This window comes from Mauremys mutica, chromosome 19 (assembly GCF_020497125.1).
Source record: "Mauremys mutica isolate MM-2020 ecotype Southern chromosome 19, ASM2049712v1, whole genome shotgun sequence".
In the NCBI taxonomy this organism is placed as follows: Eukaryota; Metazoa; Chordata; order Testudines; family Geoemydidae; genus Mauremys; species Mauremys mutica.
Genome location: NC_059090.1, coordinates 23477169 through 23498660, shown reverse-complemented (window position 1 = coordinate 23498660; position 21492 = coordinate 23477169). Strand labels below are relative to the sequence as shown.

The 21492-nt window shown below is 44.3% G+C and overlaps 2 protein-coding genes across 2 annotated transcripts; one reads left to right on the top strand and one right to left on the bottom strand.

The window, feature by feature from the left end:
- Positions 1 to 563: 563 nt before the first annotated feature.
- CENPV (centromere protein V) lies at positions 564 to 7091 on the bottom strand. Its single transcript, XM_044994136.1, has 5 exons — positions 6680 to 7091; positions 4464 to 4562; positions 2406 to 2475; positions 1200 to 1314; positions 564 to 833 (listed from the first exon to the last, which is right to left on the bottom strand). The coding sequence occupies exons 1-5, from the start codon at positions 6952 to 6954 to the stop codon at positions 709 to 711; spliced, it is 684 nt and encodes a 227-aa protein (XP_044850071.1). The 5' UTR covers positions 6955 to 7091; the 3' UTR covers positions 564 to 708.
- A 12133-nt stretch (positions 7092 to 19224) lies between these two features.
- Positions 19225 to 21492, top strand: UBB (ubiquitin B). The gene is made up of 2 exons (XM_044994135.1): positions 19225 to 19374; positions 20194 to 21492. The coding sequence occupies exon 2, from the start codon at positions 20200 to 20202 to the stop codon at positions 21343 to 21345; it is 1146 nt and encodes a 381-aa protein (XP_044850070.1). The 5' UTR covers positions 19225 to 19374; positions 20194 to 20199; the 3' UTR covers positions 21346 to 21492.

Here is a 21492-nt window from a genome sequence, read left to right as displayed (position 1 = left end):
CCCGTGTAGGGAGACGTTATTTCATGTAGTACGGTTGTGTAAACCAGGGGTTCTCACCCTTTTTCTGTCTGAGGCCCTCCCAGCATGCTATGAAAACGCCACATCAGCTTGTTTTCTCCATATAAAAGCCGGGGCCGGCATTAGGGGGTAGCAAGCAGGGCAACTGCCTGGGCCCTGTGCCACAAGGTGTCCTGTGAAGCTAAGTTGCTCAGGCTTTGGCAGGGCTTAGGCTTTCTGCCCTGGGCCCCAGGGAGTCTAACACTGGTCCTGCTTGGTAGACCTGCTGAAACGGCTCATGGCCCTCAGCGGGCCCCGGACCCCTGGTCGAGAACCACTGGTGTACACCAGATAATAACGCATCTGGGATGTGTCTGCACGAGCCAAAGACAACATGGTAGAACCTTGCAATAGATGTAAGAACCTTGTTCTGACTAATGTGATTTGAACTGTGCTGCAGATAGAGGCAGTGTCAGAATAAGGCAAAGAGGAAAAACCACAGCTGTTGGGTAAGTTATGGAACTGGTGTGGTCTGACAACTGAATGTAAAATGAAAGGAGGGAAAAAACAGCACAGAAAGATTTATTTAAAAAAAACAAAGAAGATATACTTCCTGAACAGCTTGGCACAGGAGAGCTTGAACTAGAGGTTATATGATGGCCTGCCAATGGCAGTGCTCCAAGCTGAGCACTTTGGTGCACTGAGGCTGTATCATGGTTTCGACATGCTCCTGATGGTCTTATGTTCCTTCACTGCCTTCTCCCACTCTTTGCCATTGATCTCCTCCATGATGGTGCTGCGCACAGTGCCCTCATCCAGGCAGTGGGGGGCTATTCCTTGAGAAGAGAGGGAAATTCAGAGAGAAACTCTCCCTTTGAAGCCAAGGAGAGCTTTTCTGTCAGTTTCATGGGCAGTGAGTCTCAGAGGTGGTGATAGTGTCGATACAGCTGCAGCAGGTGAGAAACCCGAGATGGCCAGTGGCCCATTGGTCACAGTTAAGACTTACACAATAAGGAGGTGCTATTGAAAGTTGCAGCTTCAGATGTTCAGTACTTTAGAAGCAAGCTGTATGATGCACAATTATTGTGCTACTGCTCTTGGCAGAGTGCTGATGGTCGTCATGATCATTATACAAGTGCAGCGGGGCGTGAATTTGTGTTGCCATAGATCTACCAGGTTTCTTCCCTGTTCTGTTTACCTACCGTAACCATCTGGGTTAGAACGAGGAGTGTAAAAGCTCTGCACGCCGCAGGTCTTACAAAATGTGTGCTGAGCACGGTGTGTGTTGAAGGTGTACGTTGTTATGTTATCAGCACCCTAGGCAAAAAAATACACAATGAAGGTTTGCCACATACCCAGAAATGGGTCATTTTTTGTCACTTACATTCCACAGGCTTGTAATTAATAAATGTAAAATTGCAGGCGCAAAAACAGAAGCCTAATTAAGACTAGTCTAAAATACCACCCGCTATGTCTTTATGTGAGTTAGAGGTAAGAATACAGCATGCATGCTACTCTGTTCCAGATATTAATCTCCTTTCCCTCCCCTCTGTGCTTTATTTTCACAAACACCTTTCCCCCGACAAGCCTAACAATTGCCATGGCTTTACTTTCTGACCACTGAAATGCAGTCACTGAACTCTCTATTACAGCAGGTCTATTATAAAGTGCTTAGGTTTTTTTTAAATGCTCCAAAGTAAACATAATTGGGGATTTTCCTCCCAGAAGCAATGGACAAAAATTTCTGTGTTTATCTGAGACCATCCAACTATAAAAGAAAATCAAATTAAATGGTGCTAGAAGCCGAGAAAAATTAATCTAAGAGCTACAGTCCTCAGACAACTTGGAATCCAAGACCCTAGCCTGTAAGATGCCCTTGTAACAATTAAAATGTAAAAGAGTTCAGCCTGTAATCAGAATTTAAAAATCAAGTTAAGGGAGTCTGAAGCTGATCTAAAATAGAGGCAGAATTCTTTATAGCAATGCACTGGGACCCAATCCACAGCCCAGTAAGTCAAGACTCACACGGATTGCGATGGGCATTTGCTCAGGTCCTTAGCCCATTAGGAGTAGGAGCGTGACGTTAATGCTCTTTGTCGTCAATGTAACATGGACTTAGCACATTTACCTGGTGGCACTGCCACTCCCGGGGTGTACAAACATCCCTGCCTTATCTTTTGAACAGGTATAGTCACTTTTCAAACATGGAACTTCCCATTCTGAGACACGCTAACAAACACATACAGCCAGGCTCCTGGGATCCAAATGGATTTTTCGTATCTCCAAACACATCTCTCCAGACAGACACAGGCAAATTTATGACACAAAGCTGACCACCACCTGAATCTTTCAGAATCAAATATCTTGACAGGTACCCACACCCACTGCACTCATAAACCCTAACCTACCTTCAGTAGCTTGAAGTGTGAAGCCGGGACAATGAAGTGTCTGTTCTGTTTCTTTATGCAAATACTGCAACTGTATGAGGGAAAGAAAAAGAAAAAAAAACATGATTATTCTATAGGCCGTTATAACCTGCAGTGTAACAATCGTATCTAGCCTAGAGCTCTCAACAAGTTAGATTTCACTGAAAACTATAATTATTTTTACCTGGTTGTCATCAGGGTGGATATCAGAGAGACAAGAGATTCAATAGAAGTTGGTCCAATAAACGATATTACCTCACCCACGTTGTCTTTCTAATATCCTGGGATCAACACGGCTACAACATTGCAAACATCAGGTTTGATGACAGGAGTGGCCAGTCTGCAACTATGGCATATGTATTTGTGTGTGCATGTATTCATCTAGAGACTTATGTTTTCCTGTAATATGGAAAATAAGCTTATCTACACTGAGAGCTACATAACTCTCTTCTCTCCACAGTACAACTCTCAGTGGATAGATCAACGCTAAATTGTGGCCTTGAGAAATTCATGTAAAGTTTGCCAACTTAATCCTAATGCTACCAATATTAATTACTTTGCAAACAAGGGAAACAGATTTGTAGTGACATCTGGGCTAGAGAGAAACTAATTCTGAGTCGGTGGAAAGACCATACTGAAATTAGACTATTTTATTGGGTTTGAATATATATCCCTCACCACATGTTGGTAGTAATGTGTTCCCCATTTGATAAGAGAATGCCAAGAAAGGATCAAACCCCACACCCTTGAGAGATCTGTTGGAAAGCATTTTGTTTTGATGAAGTATAAAACAGAGGTCCTGAGTATTTCTGGTTGTTAAAACCTTGACAATTTTTGTACAAGCACAGGTATGAATCATGAAACTGTGGCTGAATTCCAATGTAAGTTTTTGCACTCTGCTTACCTATATTTCCCTCTGCAGTCCCATAAGGAGCTGGTATTCTGTACTCCTTGATGTGCAGAATCCTGTTAAACATCTGCCATGTTTTACTCCAGATGTGGCTACATTTTAGTAGTGGGGTAAGTGGTTCCTGTATGTATAGGAGTTTGTAAAATGCTTTCCACAATAAAATTCTGTATATATGTAAGATATTGCTGTTAATAATGATACTAAATATAACACTTTGCATGTGTTTAGAACCTTCCATTCATGGATCTCATGAAATTTATTTAGCTTCACAGCATCCCTGCAAGATATGCAAGTATTACTGTCTTCATTGTGTGGCTGAGGAAACTGAGGCATAGATATAGTGACTTTCCAGGATCACAGAGGAACTCTGTGTAATTATTAACCGTAGTAGTTGTAGACTATGTAATAATAATCATCACATCTTACCAAACTGTAATGAGCAAGTCACTTTGATCTGAATTTCCACTTGCATAAAGGACATTTAATATTTTCCCCAGATTGAGCAGTTGAAGTCAATGGAATTTCTCTTCTGGATTTTATTGCACATTGTATTAGGGTCATAGCTAGTATTCCACAAAGTTTAAAAACTGGGAATTTCTTTGACTTTTTTTACGTCTACTGTTTCTGGCCTATGAGAGGCAGATCTCATCCTCAACAATCTGCTAAAATAGCCTGAAATCACACACCTTCAAGTACCGATCTCAGTAAGGATCCCTGTAGCCCCAACACTGCTACAGTCTCCCTGTTCTGAGCTGTTTTCCAAGCACTTGTTATCTCCCTGACAACTGCAGCTTTTGCCACAGCCTCACCCCTTCAGCTAGGGCATAAAGAAAACACGAAGTTGCCACTGTGCTGCCCAGAGAGTAGAAGTGCACAGCACCTTCCTTTCTCCGGCAATCAGCACATTGTGCACTTGCAGAACTAGCACCTGAAATCAACAGTACTGACCTACTGGTGGATCTGAACTCAGCTGGGGCTGCACCCTACAGGAAATAGGTTAGACATCTGTCCTGCTACTATACCAACTTCCAGTGGATTTCTGTTTCGTAAACACTTTGAGATCTTTGGATGGGAAGTGCTAGAGAAGGGCAAAGTATTTGGCTATTCAGATTCAAATAAAAACCACTCACTTGCAGTCAAAAATGTGCAGATCTGTTGATGCCCAAACCTCGAAGCGGATAGCTCCACAGTGACAGCCTCCTGTGTGCTTCACCAGGCCTCTGTACTCACTGGACGGAGAAAAGAGAGGATTTGTGATCAGACATTTCTTGTTGGCCAAGGAAGCACTGAGATTTTGTAGTGTCACAGTCAACTCTACCAGAGTCATTATCCACTCAGCAATGGGGGCCAAACTGAAGCAGACCCACCTTCCCCCAAACACATGTCCAAATTCTGACCTCAGTTACAGTAGTAAATCTAGAGTAACTCACAGAATTCAGTCAAATTATGTCAGGATTACACCAGTGAAATTAAGAATAGAATTTTCCCATGTTCCCACCAGTTCTGCTCCAGGCTGATGTTCTTTCTAGATAGAAAGCATCACTAACTTGCTTCCATTTCAGAAGCTGGAAACAGAGACAATAAGTAGGATTTAATTAGTTTAAAACATTTTAATATGTTTTTGAAGTCTCCCAGCTGCACTCACAGACTCAAGGATACTCTCCTTTGTGCATTTCTTTCACTCCCTTAGGACTTTACCATGGTAACCTAGCAAAATCAACATGCCAGGTCAGACACAAAAATACAAAGTCCCTTTTTATATTATCAATTGCATGTACTGACAGTTTGTTCAAATTATTAATGGGAATAACAAAAATATAACTATATTACACATTCAGATGGGACAGCAGGATTAGAATATGAGCTTGGTAGATATGTCACTGTAGACAACAGAAAAGAACAGGATAAGAGGATTTTTACTTCCCTTTGATGTGAGGTCCCTGAAACATGAACAGATTAAGAGTAACAGCCCATAAATTCCATGGGAAGAAAATAAATTGTGTGGTTCCACGGAAGCCAATGTTTATTACTGTAAAAATGCTGACACTAGGAATATTACATTGCAGAATAATATGGACAGGCTTCAAGTACAGCAAATGTGACACTTACGGGGCAGAGATTCTGGGCTGAGAAACTGCAGAAATACAAAAGAAAGCCTTTTTGAAGATAATTACGTAGTCTGACTAAATCCCACACTGTACTTGGACCCTAAATCTGAATCCAAAGCAGAGATATTTGTCCAGTCAGAGCTGCTGTATGTCTAGCCATGACAACTTCTCTGGATGTGGTTATAAGATGTGTGCAATGAGCCTCCCACATTATTTCCAAAATCAACATCTAGATATTAAATTGATAAGCATTTTAGAAACACTTAGATAAATCTAAATGCAAAATGTCTGGATAACACTGCCGGATAACACTTATTTGCATTGCCATTAAGAATCAAAAGAAAGGTAGCTGGATGAGTCCTGCAAAAAAACCATGGTTTTGGAAGGCTTAGCCTCCATGTATTGTCTTGCTTATTGAGCAAGAAAAAGTTTGCTGTTAACTTCCCATACAATCCACATTTTACTCTGCACATGGATTCACAGAAGTCATTTATGTGGCTAAAGCAAAAAGTGAAGGAAACATTGTGAAAAGCCCTACTGTCCTTCTCTCTCTCCAACCCCAGAGAAGCATGGGTTGTAGATGTATGACCCTTCTGACTCAATTCGTTATTAACCAGGCACTTATCAGACCAGCACTAGCCTGGCTGGAATCAGCATTCCTAATGAGGGCTTGCTTAGTTACATAGTTACATTGATGTCTTTTGTCTAAAAGTACCGAATTGTAGGTTTATACCACACACACAACGCAAAGGCGGAGAGAAGCAGGTCTAGAAGTCGCGGGTTACACCCACCTGAGCTCAAGGGGGAGCAGCCCCCTTCAAAGCCACAGGGTAGATGGGGTCTAGGGAAGAAAAATATTCTGCCCTTCCTAACCCCAGCTCTAACAGTCACGGGCCCGCTCCCATTGAGCGGGTCAAAACCGTGCAGATGGGCCACAAAAAATAACGCAAATAGAAGAATCTGCACAACCACACTGCGGCCTGCAGAGAAATGCTGGGGCGCGAGAGACCCCTGCCCAAACCGGTGCTGCACCCAGAGAGGACCCTACCCCTGAGGCCAGGAGGGAAGATTTAAAATAATGTAGGTGAGCCCCAAGCAACATGCAGCCCAGCCCAGCCCTGAAAGGGCAGCAGCAGGCCCCAGGGACAGCTTAAGCTCGCCGGGGGGTGGGTTTCTGCCCTGCCTCGGGAGGAAGAGCTCAGCGCCTGGGGACTCCCGCCCCCCCCCCTTATACTCACAAGGTGTCCAGCAGGAGTCTGGCCGCCTCCTCGCCAGTCAGGCTTTGCCTCTCCTGAAACGTCACCCAGCGCTCCCTCTGCGCCCCCAGATCGACCGGGCAGAACGCCGGGGCAGGCGGCGGCGGCTCGCCCGGCCTCTCCCGGGGAGCCGCAGGCTTCTTGCCTACCCGACTGCTCTCTTTCCCCCGGAGGGGGCGGGCGGCAGCGGCCGGAGACGCTGCGGCCGGGCTTCTCCCCCGAGGTTTCCGGGCAGAGCCTGCCTTCGCCTTCCCCATGCTGCTGGCCCGGAGGCTTGCATGCGCCCTGCACCCCAGCAACCGGAGAGCTTGCGGCTGGGCCCCTCTCCCTCGGGGCCTTTCGCTCCCTTAGTGTGATCGGGAGTTTAGGGGCAAAGGGACACTCCGGAGCTGCTGCTGCAGAGTCCGGAGCCACGTGGACTGGGAGGGTTGGGTGCCAAACCCTGGGGAGTGAGGAAAGGTGGGGAAGGAGAAAGCTGGAGCCTGCGTTTTTTACACACGCCCCCCTGCTCCCCAAAATTCCACTACTTACACAGAGAACAAACCTAGTCCCTCCTATTGCATCCAGCCCCCTTATCCTGAGGAGACCCAGTGCCACAATACCTAGATCTGGCACCCGAATCCAGACAGAGATGAGACCCCCTAATTCTATTGCATAAAGGGTAGATGTACCTTTTACAACAAACACATAACACATCCCAGATGAGGGCACTGCAAATACCAAGATCTAGTGCTTCAATCCTGCCAATTTTTGGCTCCAATCCCTAAAATTTCACTGACTATACAGAGATCATCCAGGCATGTGTGGGAGGTTGGAACAGTAGCAGTAGCTAGACTTGTCCTCCATTTGGGTAGTAGCATATGAAGTGCTGAGGCCCCAAACTGGCAGGACCTGTTAACATTAAGGTGGCTCCAGTGTTTAAACTTTTTCCAAGTGGGTAATGACGCCATGGGGCAGAGCCCTGTGTTACTTCAGCTTGATGGATCTCATACCAGCTCCATCATCACCAAAGCCTTACATCAAAGTTGGCCCCACTCACAGATCAGCCACAGTGATTAGAAGGATTGGTGGTGAGGACTGAGACATAGTGGGGGGGGGGGGAGTTTTGTCTGCTGCTATCTTGAGGAAAGAGGATTTCAGTCTCCAAGGCCATCAATCAATCTGGCACCAAAGTTACCCCTTTTCAGAGCGCAGAAGAGCAACGGTGCTTCCCTTCAGGCTCCTTCTGATGAAAAACAAAATCATATTTCTGAGACTCACGTTTTTTCCACTTCACTGAACTGGTCCAACCAGCAAACAATCTAATTAATTGGAAACCAGAATGAGCTCCCTCCAACCTTGATTCTTCCTCATGACCATCACCTTGTATTGTGTTACAAATTCACATTGATTATTTTAGAGCCATTTCTTCCAATGAGCTGAGCTCTGCCCACATCTCCACAAACACACAGCAAGATTTGACTTGATCTGTTTTTCACAGATGCAAGCTGGACAATTCCTTACAAGGAAACATTCCCATATTTAAAACTATTTTTCTCCGAGGGTTACCTGAATCAGTCAGGGCTTTGCAGCAAGAGCAGCTGCTGTCCCTCTTTCACTGTAAAAGAAGGGTGGAATGTGTATAGTTTTCAAAATTTTCCCCAGGAAAGATCAGTTTGAAATGCAATGTCTAGTTTCCAGTAAGTGTAATATATGCTCCTAAAATAGTATAGCTCAGGTGCAGCTTGGAAATGCTTCCTCATGGGTTTCTGTGACACACATTGTTCATGAGGCCCCACATTGCTCTCTATCTGGAGTCTGCATACTTTGTATTTGAAATCAGAAAACTGGGAGTCAGGAACCTTGTTCTGCCTTTTACTCTGCACTGATTCACTGTGTGACCTTGGGCAAGTTACAGAGGCCTCTCCATGCCAGTTTATTCATCTGTAAAATGGGGATAGTAATACATACGCATCTTGTAAAGGGCTTTGAGATCCTTAAATGGAAGCTGTTATAGAAGTGGTAAGTATTAGTATTGTTTTGTCTTCCATTTTGCATGATCTGACACTTGTGGGGTTACCAGGGCTAAAGAGTGGAGAGATATAATGGGAAGGCAGGAAGACAGAGACAGATGATGTCCCAGAAGCTGGGAATGGGCAACAGGGGATGGATCACTTGATGATTAACTGTTCTGTTCATTCCCTCTGGGGCACCTGGCATTGGCCACTGTCAGTAGACAGGATACTGGGCTAGATGGACCTTTGGTCTGACCTAGTATGGCCGTTCTTATGTTCTACCTTCACTTCACCAAACATACTATGAAATCTAGGGCAAATTCAGTTTGCTGGGCCTGAATTTAGAAGTTGTAGACATCACTCCAGAAATCCCCATGTCATCTCAAGTACTTCCACCTCTTTATCTAGGGAATGATTTTTGTAGGTGCAATGATCTGTTATCAGGCGGTTTTATGGAAGTTTGAGAGGTGAGATCTCATGTGACACAGATGTTTTGTTTTTGGAGATCAGGTATAATATTAATCCTGGTGAATTAGAAAACGTTGCTGGACAGAAAGGATGATCTTGTGTTTAAAGCACTGGACCAGGATTCAGGAGATCTGAGCTGAATTCTTAGCTCTGCCAGTACATGATCTTCAGCCAGATGTATAGGCAAAAATGTTCAGAAGGGGCCATTGCTTTGGGATGTCTCAATTTTTGGTAGCCCAAGATCAGACACCGAGGCCCCATTTTTCAGAAAGGCAACTATATCAGAAGTCAATGGGGCTGAGAGGATAAATTAATTAGTGCAGATGAGATACTCTGACACTGCAGTGATGAGCACAACAGAAAAGTCTATAAGTAAGTAAAAGCAAGACAGTCTGTTGCTAGGGTTTCACTACTCTGTGAATAAAAGCAGCTGCTGCAGGCTGCTAGCTCCCAGTTATGATTGGGGGGGAAAATGCATGTTTTTTCAGCATAACACCTCCACCAACAGGCCCCACCTGATAGTGATGACACATCACTAGTTATTTTAGTGAGAGCTGTACACAAAAGGCAGAGCTCCTACATGAATGAGGTGTCTGCAGTATCATGTAATATCGCAGGATCACACTAACAGCAAAGACCAGCCTGTGCAAGCCAATGGGAGGTATTTTTAGTTGCAGACTCAACTGAACCTGAGTGAAGGCTATAGATACACAGCTCCAGACAGGCAAATGTTATAGATGACCCCAGGGCAGCGGCTGAAGGAACAGTGTGTACTACATTCAGAGCCCTCAGAGGAGACAAATTCAGAGTAACTTCCCTGGGGGGTAAAGAGAGGGTGACTCCCATTGCTGGATTTATTCAGTACACACATATAAACCCTCAATCCTGAACCAGCCCTGGCAGTGACCATTTTAGGTTTGACCTGGTTTCCTCCCTCCAACTTGTCCCAGTTCTTCACTAGCTCCCTCCCAATACCTGACTCCCTTCCACTCCATCTCCAGTTCCAGAGACCACCCCCCCATTCCCTCCTGTGACTCAGCTCCTTCCTTCTACTCAATCCTTGGTGCTAGAGACACCTTACACACGCACATCGGCTCCTTCCCTCCATCCTGGCCTAAGAGACACCCTGCTCTCTCCCATCACCTGGCTACCTCTCCACACTGGCTGTCACTATGCAGTGTCCATCTTGGTATCTGTTGCAAACTGATAACCATTGTCTATTACCTGACTAATCCTAGAAAAGGGGACTTGTCACATCCCCTCATGTTTAATGCTGATACACACCTAGCAAGGTAGTGGTGATTCAACATTACGTATAGCTGACGTTGAATACAAGCCTGTTTAAAACAGGTGACACCAGTGAGTCCCGTACAGCATGTTTCAGCATAATCGAGAAATTAAACCTGCTTGCCTAGTTTAATGGGCTAGAATAATTAACACTGATGGGATCTACATGCCATGAATATGAGAATTAATCTTGAAATTTGTAACAATAAGCTCACATCCCATTTTAATTACAGGAATGCCACTTGCCTGTCATTGTTGTGTAAGCATTGGGGTGAGGTATTTACTTTCATTATAAGTATATCCTCACATCCTGAAGAATTCCAAAGCTTTTTACAAACTTGAAGTGATATATATACTACATTCAGGGATTATTTCACCCACCTCTGATATACAGCAACCTGTGATTTGAAACATGGCAGCTCTTTAATAGCACACAGTAATATTGAACAGCAATTTAGGACAGGACATCAGGGGAAAAAAATCTTTTGGCCCTATCTACTCTGGGATTAGAAATCAGGTTGGCATCTTTCCAGAGAACTGTGTTTAACCATAATTCTTGATACAAGGGTTCCCATGATCACAGTCAATAGAGCTTTAGAACTAAAGAATAAAATCTCAATCAGGAGAGTACATTAAATTTGTTTTAAAAAAGCACAGGAAGATGAAAAAGCACCAGTCAGAATTGTGCAATTAAAAAAAATCTTATGACTGAATATCTGAAACACAAAAATACATAGGATGCAACAAAACATGGGTGGATGGGAGGGACTGTAAGAACCTATCAGCATTCAAACTGGTTTAACAGAAAACAAGTTCACTGGTAGGCTAAACCTTTCGTAACAAGTATTGGCTGGGAGTGGATTTGTCTCACTTGGGTTATACCCAAATAAAAATTGGTGTTTACAACTTAAAAGCACTGAAAAGATCCTGAAAGTTTCATGAAATGGAACAGAGAGCACTAAACACAGCTGAGCTGCCAGTCTGATACTCACTATATACAGGCAATATAGACAGGGCACTGCTTAATTGTCATAGTTTCTCAATCCTGAATATGTTTGAACAACTGAATCATGATTAAACCACCATCAAAACTGCCTGACCTGAAAAACAGCTTTGAAAAACATGTGACCCTGCAAAGTATGCATCGCTTCCTGAAACAGTATATGGCAGAACTAGAATAACAACCCCATGGCTCAACTGCTCTGTTTTTCTGACAGTCAGAAAAGGTTACTGGAGGCATGATTTCCTGTTATTCTCATTCCTAGTATTAAACTATGTACTGGTTACTAGTTTATCCCAGCTGAATCACTGTAACTATACTGCATGTGACAAATTCTGACCCACACCAGAACTGCTCAGCTATAGCTACTTATCTTTTTAGTCATACTAGATTTCATTTTAGTCACATCATATTCTGGGAGGAAAAGTCAGTGGGGCTAAACTGGGGCCCATGAGCCAAATGCAGTCGATGCAGTAGTTCTACAATGTGGCCTCATTCATTTGTAATGTGGGGTGCGGCCCATAGCAACTGCCCAGTGCAGTACACGGTGCTCCATCTTGTTCCAAGCAGTAGTGAGTGCACTGAACTCCCATGAATGCATGCAGGAGTCAATAGCCTGATGGGAAATACTTTGCTTTAAAATCTGAGACAACCGAGAAGGAAAAGTGATAATTTTCAGAAAGATGTCCTACAGGGCAGGGAGGAGAACAGTCCAGAAAACTCATTAAACGCTCTCCTCGTAGCTTGTGATGTTCAAAGTTCACTCCCAGGTATAGCTGATGTGTTTCATTGTTAAAGGTACAAAGGTGCCTTTCTGTACTCCCTTTGCTCTGAGTGTGTAATGGTGACTCAGCAGAACACAGACTTGGTAGTTCAGCCTGTGATTCTGTCTGCAAGGGAATTTATACTGGAGAAGCAGCACTGAAAGCAGCTGGGTACTAGTGCGCTAAAGAGAAGTTAGGAAATATAGATACTGATTTTCACTTTCACTGTAGAGGCCAGAGTATTAGAAGTAGCCTATAGATAACAACATACTTAATAGATAAAGAGGCATAAATAATGGGAATCATTACTACAAAACCAGCACACTGGAGGAGAAAAACATTGCCTGAGATTGAACCTTAATATGGGGAAAGGGAGAAGGGGAGTATTTTGGGTGATTCTCTCTCATCAAGAGGGTTATGAGTCAATCTGTCCTGGCTCATGAGGACAAAATACAATTTTCTCCATAAGCCCTATCACTGGGTCAATGGAAGAAAGCTGCTTCTGAATGGAGTTCTTCTACTTTGTTGGACTAGCTCTTATTAATTGTTAAAGAGGTATCATCAACTTGAAATCATCTTCATTAACAACAATTAAAAATAGTTTCAGATCCTATGCCTGCCCAATTCCCCCTTGCAATTTTGTGTGTTTTACAATAATATGTTCCTATTGTTAACAATGTATCTGTCTCCTGTTGCTGGGTTAAAGAGCCACACAGCTACAGGGTTAAAGTGACCATTAAACTTAGGGCCTGACCCAACTTGTATTAAAGTCAACAAAAAGAATTTCCTAACTGCAGTAAGTTGGAGCACAATTTCCTAACTGCAGTAAGTTGGAGCACTCCAAAGTGCTCTCAAGAGCATGTAGTAAACAAACTGAAAATGGAGAAAAATCATTATTTACAGTGGACTGTAACTAGGGTGACCAGATGTCCCAATTTTATAGGGAGAGTCACGATTTGTGGGTCTTTTTCTTACATAGGCTCCTATTACCCCCCACCCCCTGTCCTGATTTTTCACATTTGCTGTCTGGTCACCCTAACTGTAACAGTTACCTTAGGCACAAAATATTAACACAGAACTGTGTTATAAAGTTGATGACATCTTTATAAATCTCCTGGGAGCACAAGTGCTACAAATACTTGTACAAAGATTTGTAAAGGCATTTTCTTGTTTATACCATAGTGGAACTTGGTTAATTGAAGGAAACCCGTAATGGACCCAAATAACTGACCATCTTGTGCTCCAGAATGTACAAATCTGTCTGATAAATTTCTTGTGATCATGGAGCCCTCTTTTCAGCAAGTGGGTTGCTCTGTAGTACTGCCTGATGACCTACTTTTGAAATCACTATACAAGGAAGCTGTGTTCCTAACCATGTCCCATGATCCGGCAAATGTTGTAGCCACCTGTGCAGTCAAGCCAGTCACAAGATCTGGATTTTTTCCAGACTCACAATTCTTTATATATTATTCAGTCAGCTGGTGGTTGGTGATACTTTTTCACATAACATTCTCAGCACAACATATGAAAAAAATAAAAAATGCTTATACTTTATAGAAAGAAAATTATGTTACCTGAAGAATTAAGCACATCCAGACCTGCCTAATCTGTGTTTATCTTATTTGTATACAGTGTTGTTGTAGGCAGGTTTGTCTCAGGATATTAGAGAGGCAAGGTGGGTGAGGTAATATCTGGTATTGGACCAACTTGTGTTGGTGAGAGACTACTTGTCTACACTGGCACTTCACAGTGCTGCATCTTTCTCGCTCAGTGGTGTGAAAAAACACCCCCCTGAGTGCTGCAAGTTTCAGTGCTGTAAAGTGCCGGTGTAGACAGTGCACCAGCGCTGGGAGCTACGCCCACCATGGAAGTGGTTTTTTAGAGACACAACTACACAAGTCACGTTAAAGTGCTTCCATGGCAGCGCTTTAAAGTTGCCAGTGTAGACTAGCCCTAAGGCTTTGTCTACACTTTGCACCTTTTAGCGACACAGCTGTGCCGCTAAAAGGCGCGCAGTGTAGCTGCTGTTTGTCGTCAGGAGAGAGCTCTCCTGCCGATTGCGGCAGCAGCTTTGCTGGTAGGAGAGCACTCCTGCTGACAAAGTGCAGTTCACACCGGTGCTTTTTGTTGGTAAAACTTTTGTCATTCGAGGTGTGTGTGTTTTTCTTTAACAGCTCTGAGCAACAAAGTTTTGCCGACAAAGTTCCAGTGCAGACAAAGCCTGAGACAAGCTGTGTAAGCTCAAAAGCTTGTTTCTCTCACCAACAGAAATTTGGAGCTAAGTCTGAAACTGTCATTTACTAACTCACGAGACCAAACTCTGTTTTCAGCTATATACCAGACTCCAGTGGAGTTGTCTGGATTCACATTGTTGTAAATGAAACAGAATCTGGCATATTACACATAAAACAAACACAAGCTTGTGACTGCCATAGCAAGAAAGTGCCATCCAGAATATCAAGATAATAAAAGGGAAGAGTTAAATCCTCTGTGCATATAGGGAATGTGTCCAGGTCCAGAGTGCACCACGTCAGCCCTGAGGCATGTCTATACTACAGCTGCTACAGTGGCACAGCTACAGCCATGGAAAGGATTTTTCCAGCTCCCTGAGAGGCGATAGAATTCTTCCATTGACCTAGCCATATCTACATCAACTTAGAGTTAGGTTGGCCTAATGACAGCACTCAGGGCATGACATTTTTCACAGTCTTGATCAACATAACTAGGTTGATCTAATTTTTAAGTATAGAACAGGCCTTGAATTTGCTTTGCACAGAGAGGAAAAGAACAGAAGGGTGGGTGGGATGCACAAGAGAGGCATCTCTACCCTCTGACCAGCACAGAGGTGAGTTCTGTGCTGACTCCAAATAAGATGGAACAGATGGCCATGGTAGAAAGGTAAAGGAAGAGGCCACTGAATCCACAATTATGTGAATCTAGGGCACCAAATCCAGGAGGTGCAAAGCGGGAGCAAACGCTAATCCATCCCAAAGCTGGAATGGTGGCTATGTGGCCCACATGCATGTTGTGAGGGTCAATTCCATTCCTCCAACCTCCACCCCACCCCAAGTTCTTTGCAAAAAGACCAAGTAATTGTTTATCTTATTTGGACATCTAGTTATCTGAGAAAATTGTGTGTGTGTGTTGGGGAGATAATTAATTTCACCGTAGTTCACATAAACACCATTGTTATTTTGAATGTGGAGTCTGCATTCTATGTGGGCATGCAGATCCCTGTACTAGCTTAATAGAATGACACTTCCACCAAGCATCAATTATTCTGAAACAGTCAACAAGAAGTTATTTTAAGATCAGACTGTTCTGAATAGGTAAAAAGAAAACCAACAGTAACTGAGTGGAAGCAGTTTAGCTGATATTCTTGGGAACCACACCTAAAAACAATAAAAGAGACTCTGGTGTTTTCTGGTTTATTCATCACAGAGAAACAATTACAGAGATACCTCCCACCCACAGATATTCTGCATCCCTACAGATCCACTTTTCCTCTTCATCAAAGTGAGATAAAAAAAATCGGTGAGAAACACATTGTAAAATTCTTCATCACAAGATTGAGATGCTTTAAAATCTACCTTAAAATTATTTCACAATTAGAGACTCTCCCTCCAACTTCGCAGCTTTGCCTTTCCACAATTTTTCATATTTTACACTGAACCTCATTCTCCTTTCTACTGCTTCAACGTATTCTTCTGATAGATTCTGGATCTCTATACAAAGATCTTTGTTCTAAGTTTATTTATTGAGGCTGGATATTTAAATTAAAACAGTTTAAAAACTCTTTCCTGCTTCTACCATTTTTATTCCATTCTACACAGAACAGGTGTCGCTTGCTCATTATGTTTTATACTGCGTTTTAAACCCTTTAATTTAGTTCAGTACATACAGGGCTCCCATGGATCAAGCATTTAGCCTGCTTTTAGCACTATATACAGGAAAATAATATCCTCTAGGAATGAAACACAAACAAAACAAACAGACGCCCATTGAGGAAAAGTCAGAAATGTTAAAGGAAAACAAAATATAACATTGCTTAAACATTGTGATTTGTCATTCATCTACGTATAACATTTCAGGGCAGTGGTTATTGCCCTAGATAAGTCTCTCTCTGATTTTCCTGCTGTGACTGTTTTTCTAGCTTTTCTTCCTCTCTGTTTACAATGTGTACTGTGTGTTTCTATATGTTTGTTTTTTAATTGTATTATTATTCTGGATAGGTTCATTTCCTTTCATTGTAAACTGGGAGGGTCGGTTTGGTTCCAGCAGAAGCAAAACTTGTTATATTAAGGAACGCCAAAGGTGTATTAGTCAGGGCAAAAAAAAAAAAAAAAAAAAGAAAGGTGTAACTTTGTACAGATTCCAGCTTGTGTTTGAGTGAGAAAAAGTGTCAATTCTGGTAGATCTACTCATGTTTTTGTTGGACTACAATTTCATTCTGGTCCACAGAAAGAACTAGCAGTAAACTGAACACCACCATGTGACAGATTTTTGGATCTAGCAAACCCCTGGTATAACCCAGGTTCAAGGACCGAATGAAGCTCAATTAATATGAGCAACAATTTCATGTCAGGTCACATGAGGAAGTTGTTACATGACCTGGTCAGAACTTTCTCTTAAAAACCCTGGTAAATGCTAGTTTGAATGTCTGATTGCAGCATTTAAGCACTATGCTGTTTCATAACCTCACAATAACAAATAATGTTTGAAATATGCTTTAATTGTGGAAGAAAAATAGTCCAGGAAATAGAAGCTAATATGATTAGAAAAACATGGATCGTGAGTATGACACATGGTCATGCACAGATACTTATACTCAACTGACTAAGTTCCAAATAATGAAATTTTTCCGGTCTTCTAAGAAGCTTCTACTGTTCCTGGGCTGCTTGTGTTTTTCACAATAGCAACACACATAAAAATAGTAACACAGAATATTCCAGGACACAACAGTTACCATTGTTGCATTTTACCCTAATGTTCAAAAAAGGTTCCCCCCCCCACCAAATTAGAGTAAGCTTGACAATTGTTAAGGACTCTGGAAACACACAAGCACAAACAAATAGATGGTAAATAATTTATCCAGGTATACAGAAAAATGTGCCTAAAGAATTAAAGACCAGTAAAATATGTTGGGGGAAACACGGTCAGGGAACATGTTTCTGACACAAGGGGCCTGATCCCCCAGTTCCCTCCACTACATATAGTCATTTACAGTACTACAGAATGCACCCTGTGTATCTTCTGGATAGAAAAAAATATGAATGTTTATGTTAGAAACATGAATGGAGAGAAGCAGACTCTGCTCTCTAAAGTCAACAGGCACAAACTTATGTACTTTGGTCCCATTAGGTGTAGCGATGGAAGTAACTCCAAAAAAGTAATAATGGAAGTAATGGTAGTGGATCATCATAGGTAGGGAAGACCAGCAGGGTGGACAGATAGTGTGCAGTAGATCACTGAGATATTAGCTGCTGAATGTGCCAAATTAGTGATGGATGGAGAAGACTTATAAAAATTCTGCTATGTCTCCAGTATTCAGACATAAATGAATAAATGGACTTAACTTACTTGTTTAGAATGCAATGTGGGTGTAAAACATTATTAGGGCAGGTCTCTACTACACATTTGGAGCTCTGCCGCTGTAGCACATCTGGTGAAGACGTTCTAAGCCAATGGAAGAGAGCTGTCCCATCTTAGTAACTCCCCTCTGTGAGGGGCGGTACCTATGTCAGAGGGAGAAGTTCTCCCACCAACATAGCGCTGTCTACACAGGGGTGTTTTTGTGTGTTAAACTCAGTATAACTACATTGTACTCCTGAGCAACATAGTTATACTGAAGTGTGTAGTGTACACAAAGCCTCATATATATGATGACCTTTCACACCAACTTTGTGCTGGCATGACTACACTAGGTGCAAGGCAACACTGAATCACATCCAAGAGAAGGATTGGCTGGGCTTTTCACTACTCAGCAGTGTCAGGCCTTGCACCAGTTTAACTTACGTGACTGCAAACCCACAAGTTCCCCACTCTCATTTGGGTCTAAGGGCAGGTTATTTGGGTTAAAATAATAAACCAAGCCCAGTTTAAACAGTCCCAGGTTCATTTATACAGCAGCCCCTCAAGCCAGTTTAACGGATGGGCTCACACATCCCACAGGACATGAAACCAGCCCAGCTTCTCAGCACCACACGCCTTGGTGCTCTTCACTCAGCTGTTGCCAAAGTTTCTGGCTCCTGGAAGGTGGCCATGGGCCAGTTGGCACTAATGATTTGCAGGCCCCTGCTCAGGGCAGCCGCATAACAACATAGGCCCCCCGCCATAACCTAAGCTCTCCCCCAGCCTGGCTGCCAGGGGAGGGGAGGAAAGCCATCACTACCCACAGGCCATTGGCCTTGCTGGGTCCCAGCCTCCGCCCCATGGCTCCTCAGGAGAACCACCCCAATGAGGGCCCTCCATGCCCCTCCCCCAACACTGCAGGCCACTATTTTCCCCGCGCGCGCAATATCGCTTCTCCTCCCGCGCCCGCCCCCAATCTGCTGCTCTGAGGCGGAGAGCCTTAGCAACAAGGCTTACCTCACCCCGCACCAATCAGCGACGAGAATCACCCGTTTCCGCCCCCCCGCGCCGTTCCAGAGCTTTCTTCGTAGCCTCGCTCACCTCGCTCTGTGAACCAATCAATGACCAGTCTCTCTGCTTCTGCACCAATCACCGCCGACAACTGGCATAACCCCGCCTACCGTCCTCCCACAGTCTACGAAGCTTCCAGAGCTGTCTGGTAGCTTTCTCACCGTACCCCGAGATCCCTCCGCGCCTTAGAGATTTCGATTATTCGGAGGCAGAGCTGTGGATTTCTCACAGGGAGGAACAGACATACCCTGAGACTTCAGAAAAGGATCTGTGAGGGGGAAGGGCCTGTATCTCTCTGTGGTGCAGGGCCATTGCTGGGGACTATTTTCTGCACCGCACTGACACTATCTGTGCGTGAAGGGGCGAGCCATTTGGAGTCAGCAGTGTTATAAATAGGAGCGGGTGAGGCGTGAGCCGTGTAGTTCACCACCATCACCAGGCTGTATTGTTGTGAACGAGAGCGGTCGACAGGTGAATTTTCAAGCTTTCCATAACAAGTGTCCAAGCCGCGCGAGGTTAACGGTAAGAAGCGACACAGGGTTATATGAAGGGGAAACTGAGGAGATCTATTCGCTAGGGACTGTGTGTGTGGGGACTAGTTTTGGGAACGCACAGAGCCGCGGGGGGGGGGGGGGTTGCGGGCACAGCCTCTGGCTTTTGCCTTTCTGTGTCTGAGCGTGTTGTGGAGGGAGGGGACCCGGTCTAAGATGGCGCAGGCTGCGCGCCGCCATTGCTTTGCCTGCCCGGAAGGGAAGAGTGCTGAGTCACTGGCGGCCATTGTGACTGAGGAGGGAAGCGGGAGGGTCCCAAGCTCCGGTAACCCGCGTGTGTCGCTTAGAAGGGTCACGGAGAGCGGGATGAGGGCGACCTGCTGCGGGTGGGGTGGGGCGGGGCGGGCGGGCTGCCCGGGTAGGTAAAGGTGCCGAAGACGCGGGTGGGAAGGTGGCACAGCTTTCCCTCCTTAGACGACGGGAGCGCTGGTAAAGCCGCGACGGGGGAGGGTTGTGTTCCCCGTTGGGGAAAGCATTTAAACTTGATAACGTCAGACTTCTTCCCTGGTGGATAGGAGACAGGCATTTTCTTAAGCCAGCAACATAGGGGGTGGTGGGGAACCAGTCATGGAAATGTCTCTCACCAAAAAAGTCCTTTATTTAAATATAGAGGGCAGGGAAGAGTTTTTGATACTGATTATTTACTGATTTTGTGTGTTTAGGTTCAGTTTACAAACTGAAATGTTGGTGTGAAGCTTTGGGATTTGTATATGGGGTTCTTCATTGTGCTCTGTAGCAAGTTAATCAGTATAGGAAGTTGAAACTCTTTCTGATACCTCTTTCTGTACAGTTCAAGATGCAGATCTTTGTGAAGACCCTGACCGGGAAGACCATCACCCTAGAGGTTGAGCCCAGTGACACTATTGAGAATGTCAAGGCTAAGATCCAGGACAAAGAAGGCATCCCACCTGATCAGCAGAGGCTGATCTTTGCTGGCAAGCAGCTGGAAGATGGCCGCACCCTGTCTGACTACAACATCCAGAAGGAGTCAACCCTCCATCTTGTGCTGCGTCTGAGAGGTGGTATGCAGATCTTTGTGAAGACCCTGACCGGCAAGACCATCACCCTAGAGGTTGAGCCCAGTGACACTATTGAGAATGTCAAGGCTAAGATCCAGGACAAAGAAGGCATCCCACCTGATCAGCAGAGGCTGATCTTTGCTGGCAAGCAGCTGGAAGATGGCCGCACCCTGTCTGACTACAACATCCAGAAGGAGTCAACCCTCCATCTTGTGCTGCGTCTGAGAGGTGGTATGCAGATCTTTGTGAAGACCCTGACTGGCAAGACCATCACCCTAGAAGTTGAGCCCAGTGACACTATTGAGAATGTCAAGGCTAAGATCCAGGACAAAGAAGGCATCCCACCTGATCAGCAGAGGCTGATCTTTGCTGGCAAGCAGCTGGAAGATGGCCGCACCCTGTCTGACTACAACATTCAGAAGGAGTCAACCCTCCATCTTGTGCTGCGTCTGAGAGGTGGTATGCAGATCTTTGTGAAGACCCTGACTGGCAAGACCATCACCCTAGAGGTTGAGCCCAGTGACACTATTGAGAATGTCAAGGCTAAGATCCAGGACAAAGAAGGCATCCCACCTGATCAGCAGAGGCTGATCTTTGCTGGCAAGCAGCTGGAAGATGGCCGCACCCTGTCTGACTACAACATCCAGAAGGAGTCAACCCTCCATCTTGTGCTGCGTCTGAGAGGTGGTATGCAGATCTTTGTGAAGACCCTGACCGGGAAGACCATCACCCTAGAGGTTGAGCCCAGTGACACTATTGAGAATGTCAAGGCTAAGATCCAGGACAAAGAAGGCATCCCACCTGATCAGCAGAGGCTGATCTTTGCTGGCAAGCAGCTGGAAGATGGCCGTACCCTGTCTGACTACAACATTCAGAAGGAGTCAACCCTCCATCTTGTGCTGCGTCTGAGGGGTGGCTGTTAGTTATTGTGGACCTTGCTTTACATTATTGCTAATAGCATTTGTTTTTGCACTGTAGCCCTTTAATGTCTTACAATATTAAGTTAAATACAAGTTGCAGAAACTGCTGAACAGTCTGTGAATGCTAATAAAGATTTTTGTTGCACATTA

Excerpts from the sequence above, each read along its gene's own strand:
- UBB (XM_044994135.1), top strand. The coding sequence starts at position 20,200 with ATGCAGATCTTTGTGAAGACCCTGACCGGGAAGACCATCACCCTAGAG.
- CENPV (XM_044994136.1), bottom strand. The coding sequence starts at position 6,954 with ATGGGGAAGGCGAAGGCAGGCTCTGCCCGGAAACCTCGGGGGAGAAGC. Across the intron at positions 2,476-4,463 it reads CTGCACATTTTTGACTGCAA|TTGCAGTATTTGCATAAAGA; the intron begins GTGAGTGGTTTT and ends TCCCTCATACAG. Across the intron at positions 834-1,199 it reads TTCTAACCCAGATGGTTACG|GAATAGCCCCCCACTGCCTG; the intron begins GTAGGTAAACAG and ends TCTCTTCTCAAG.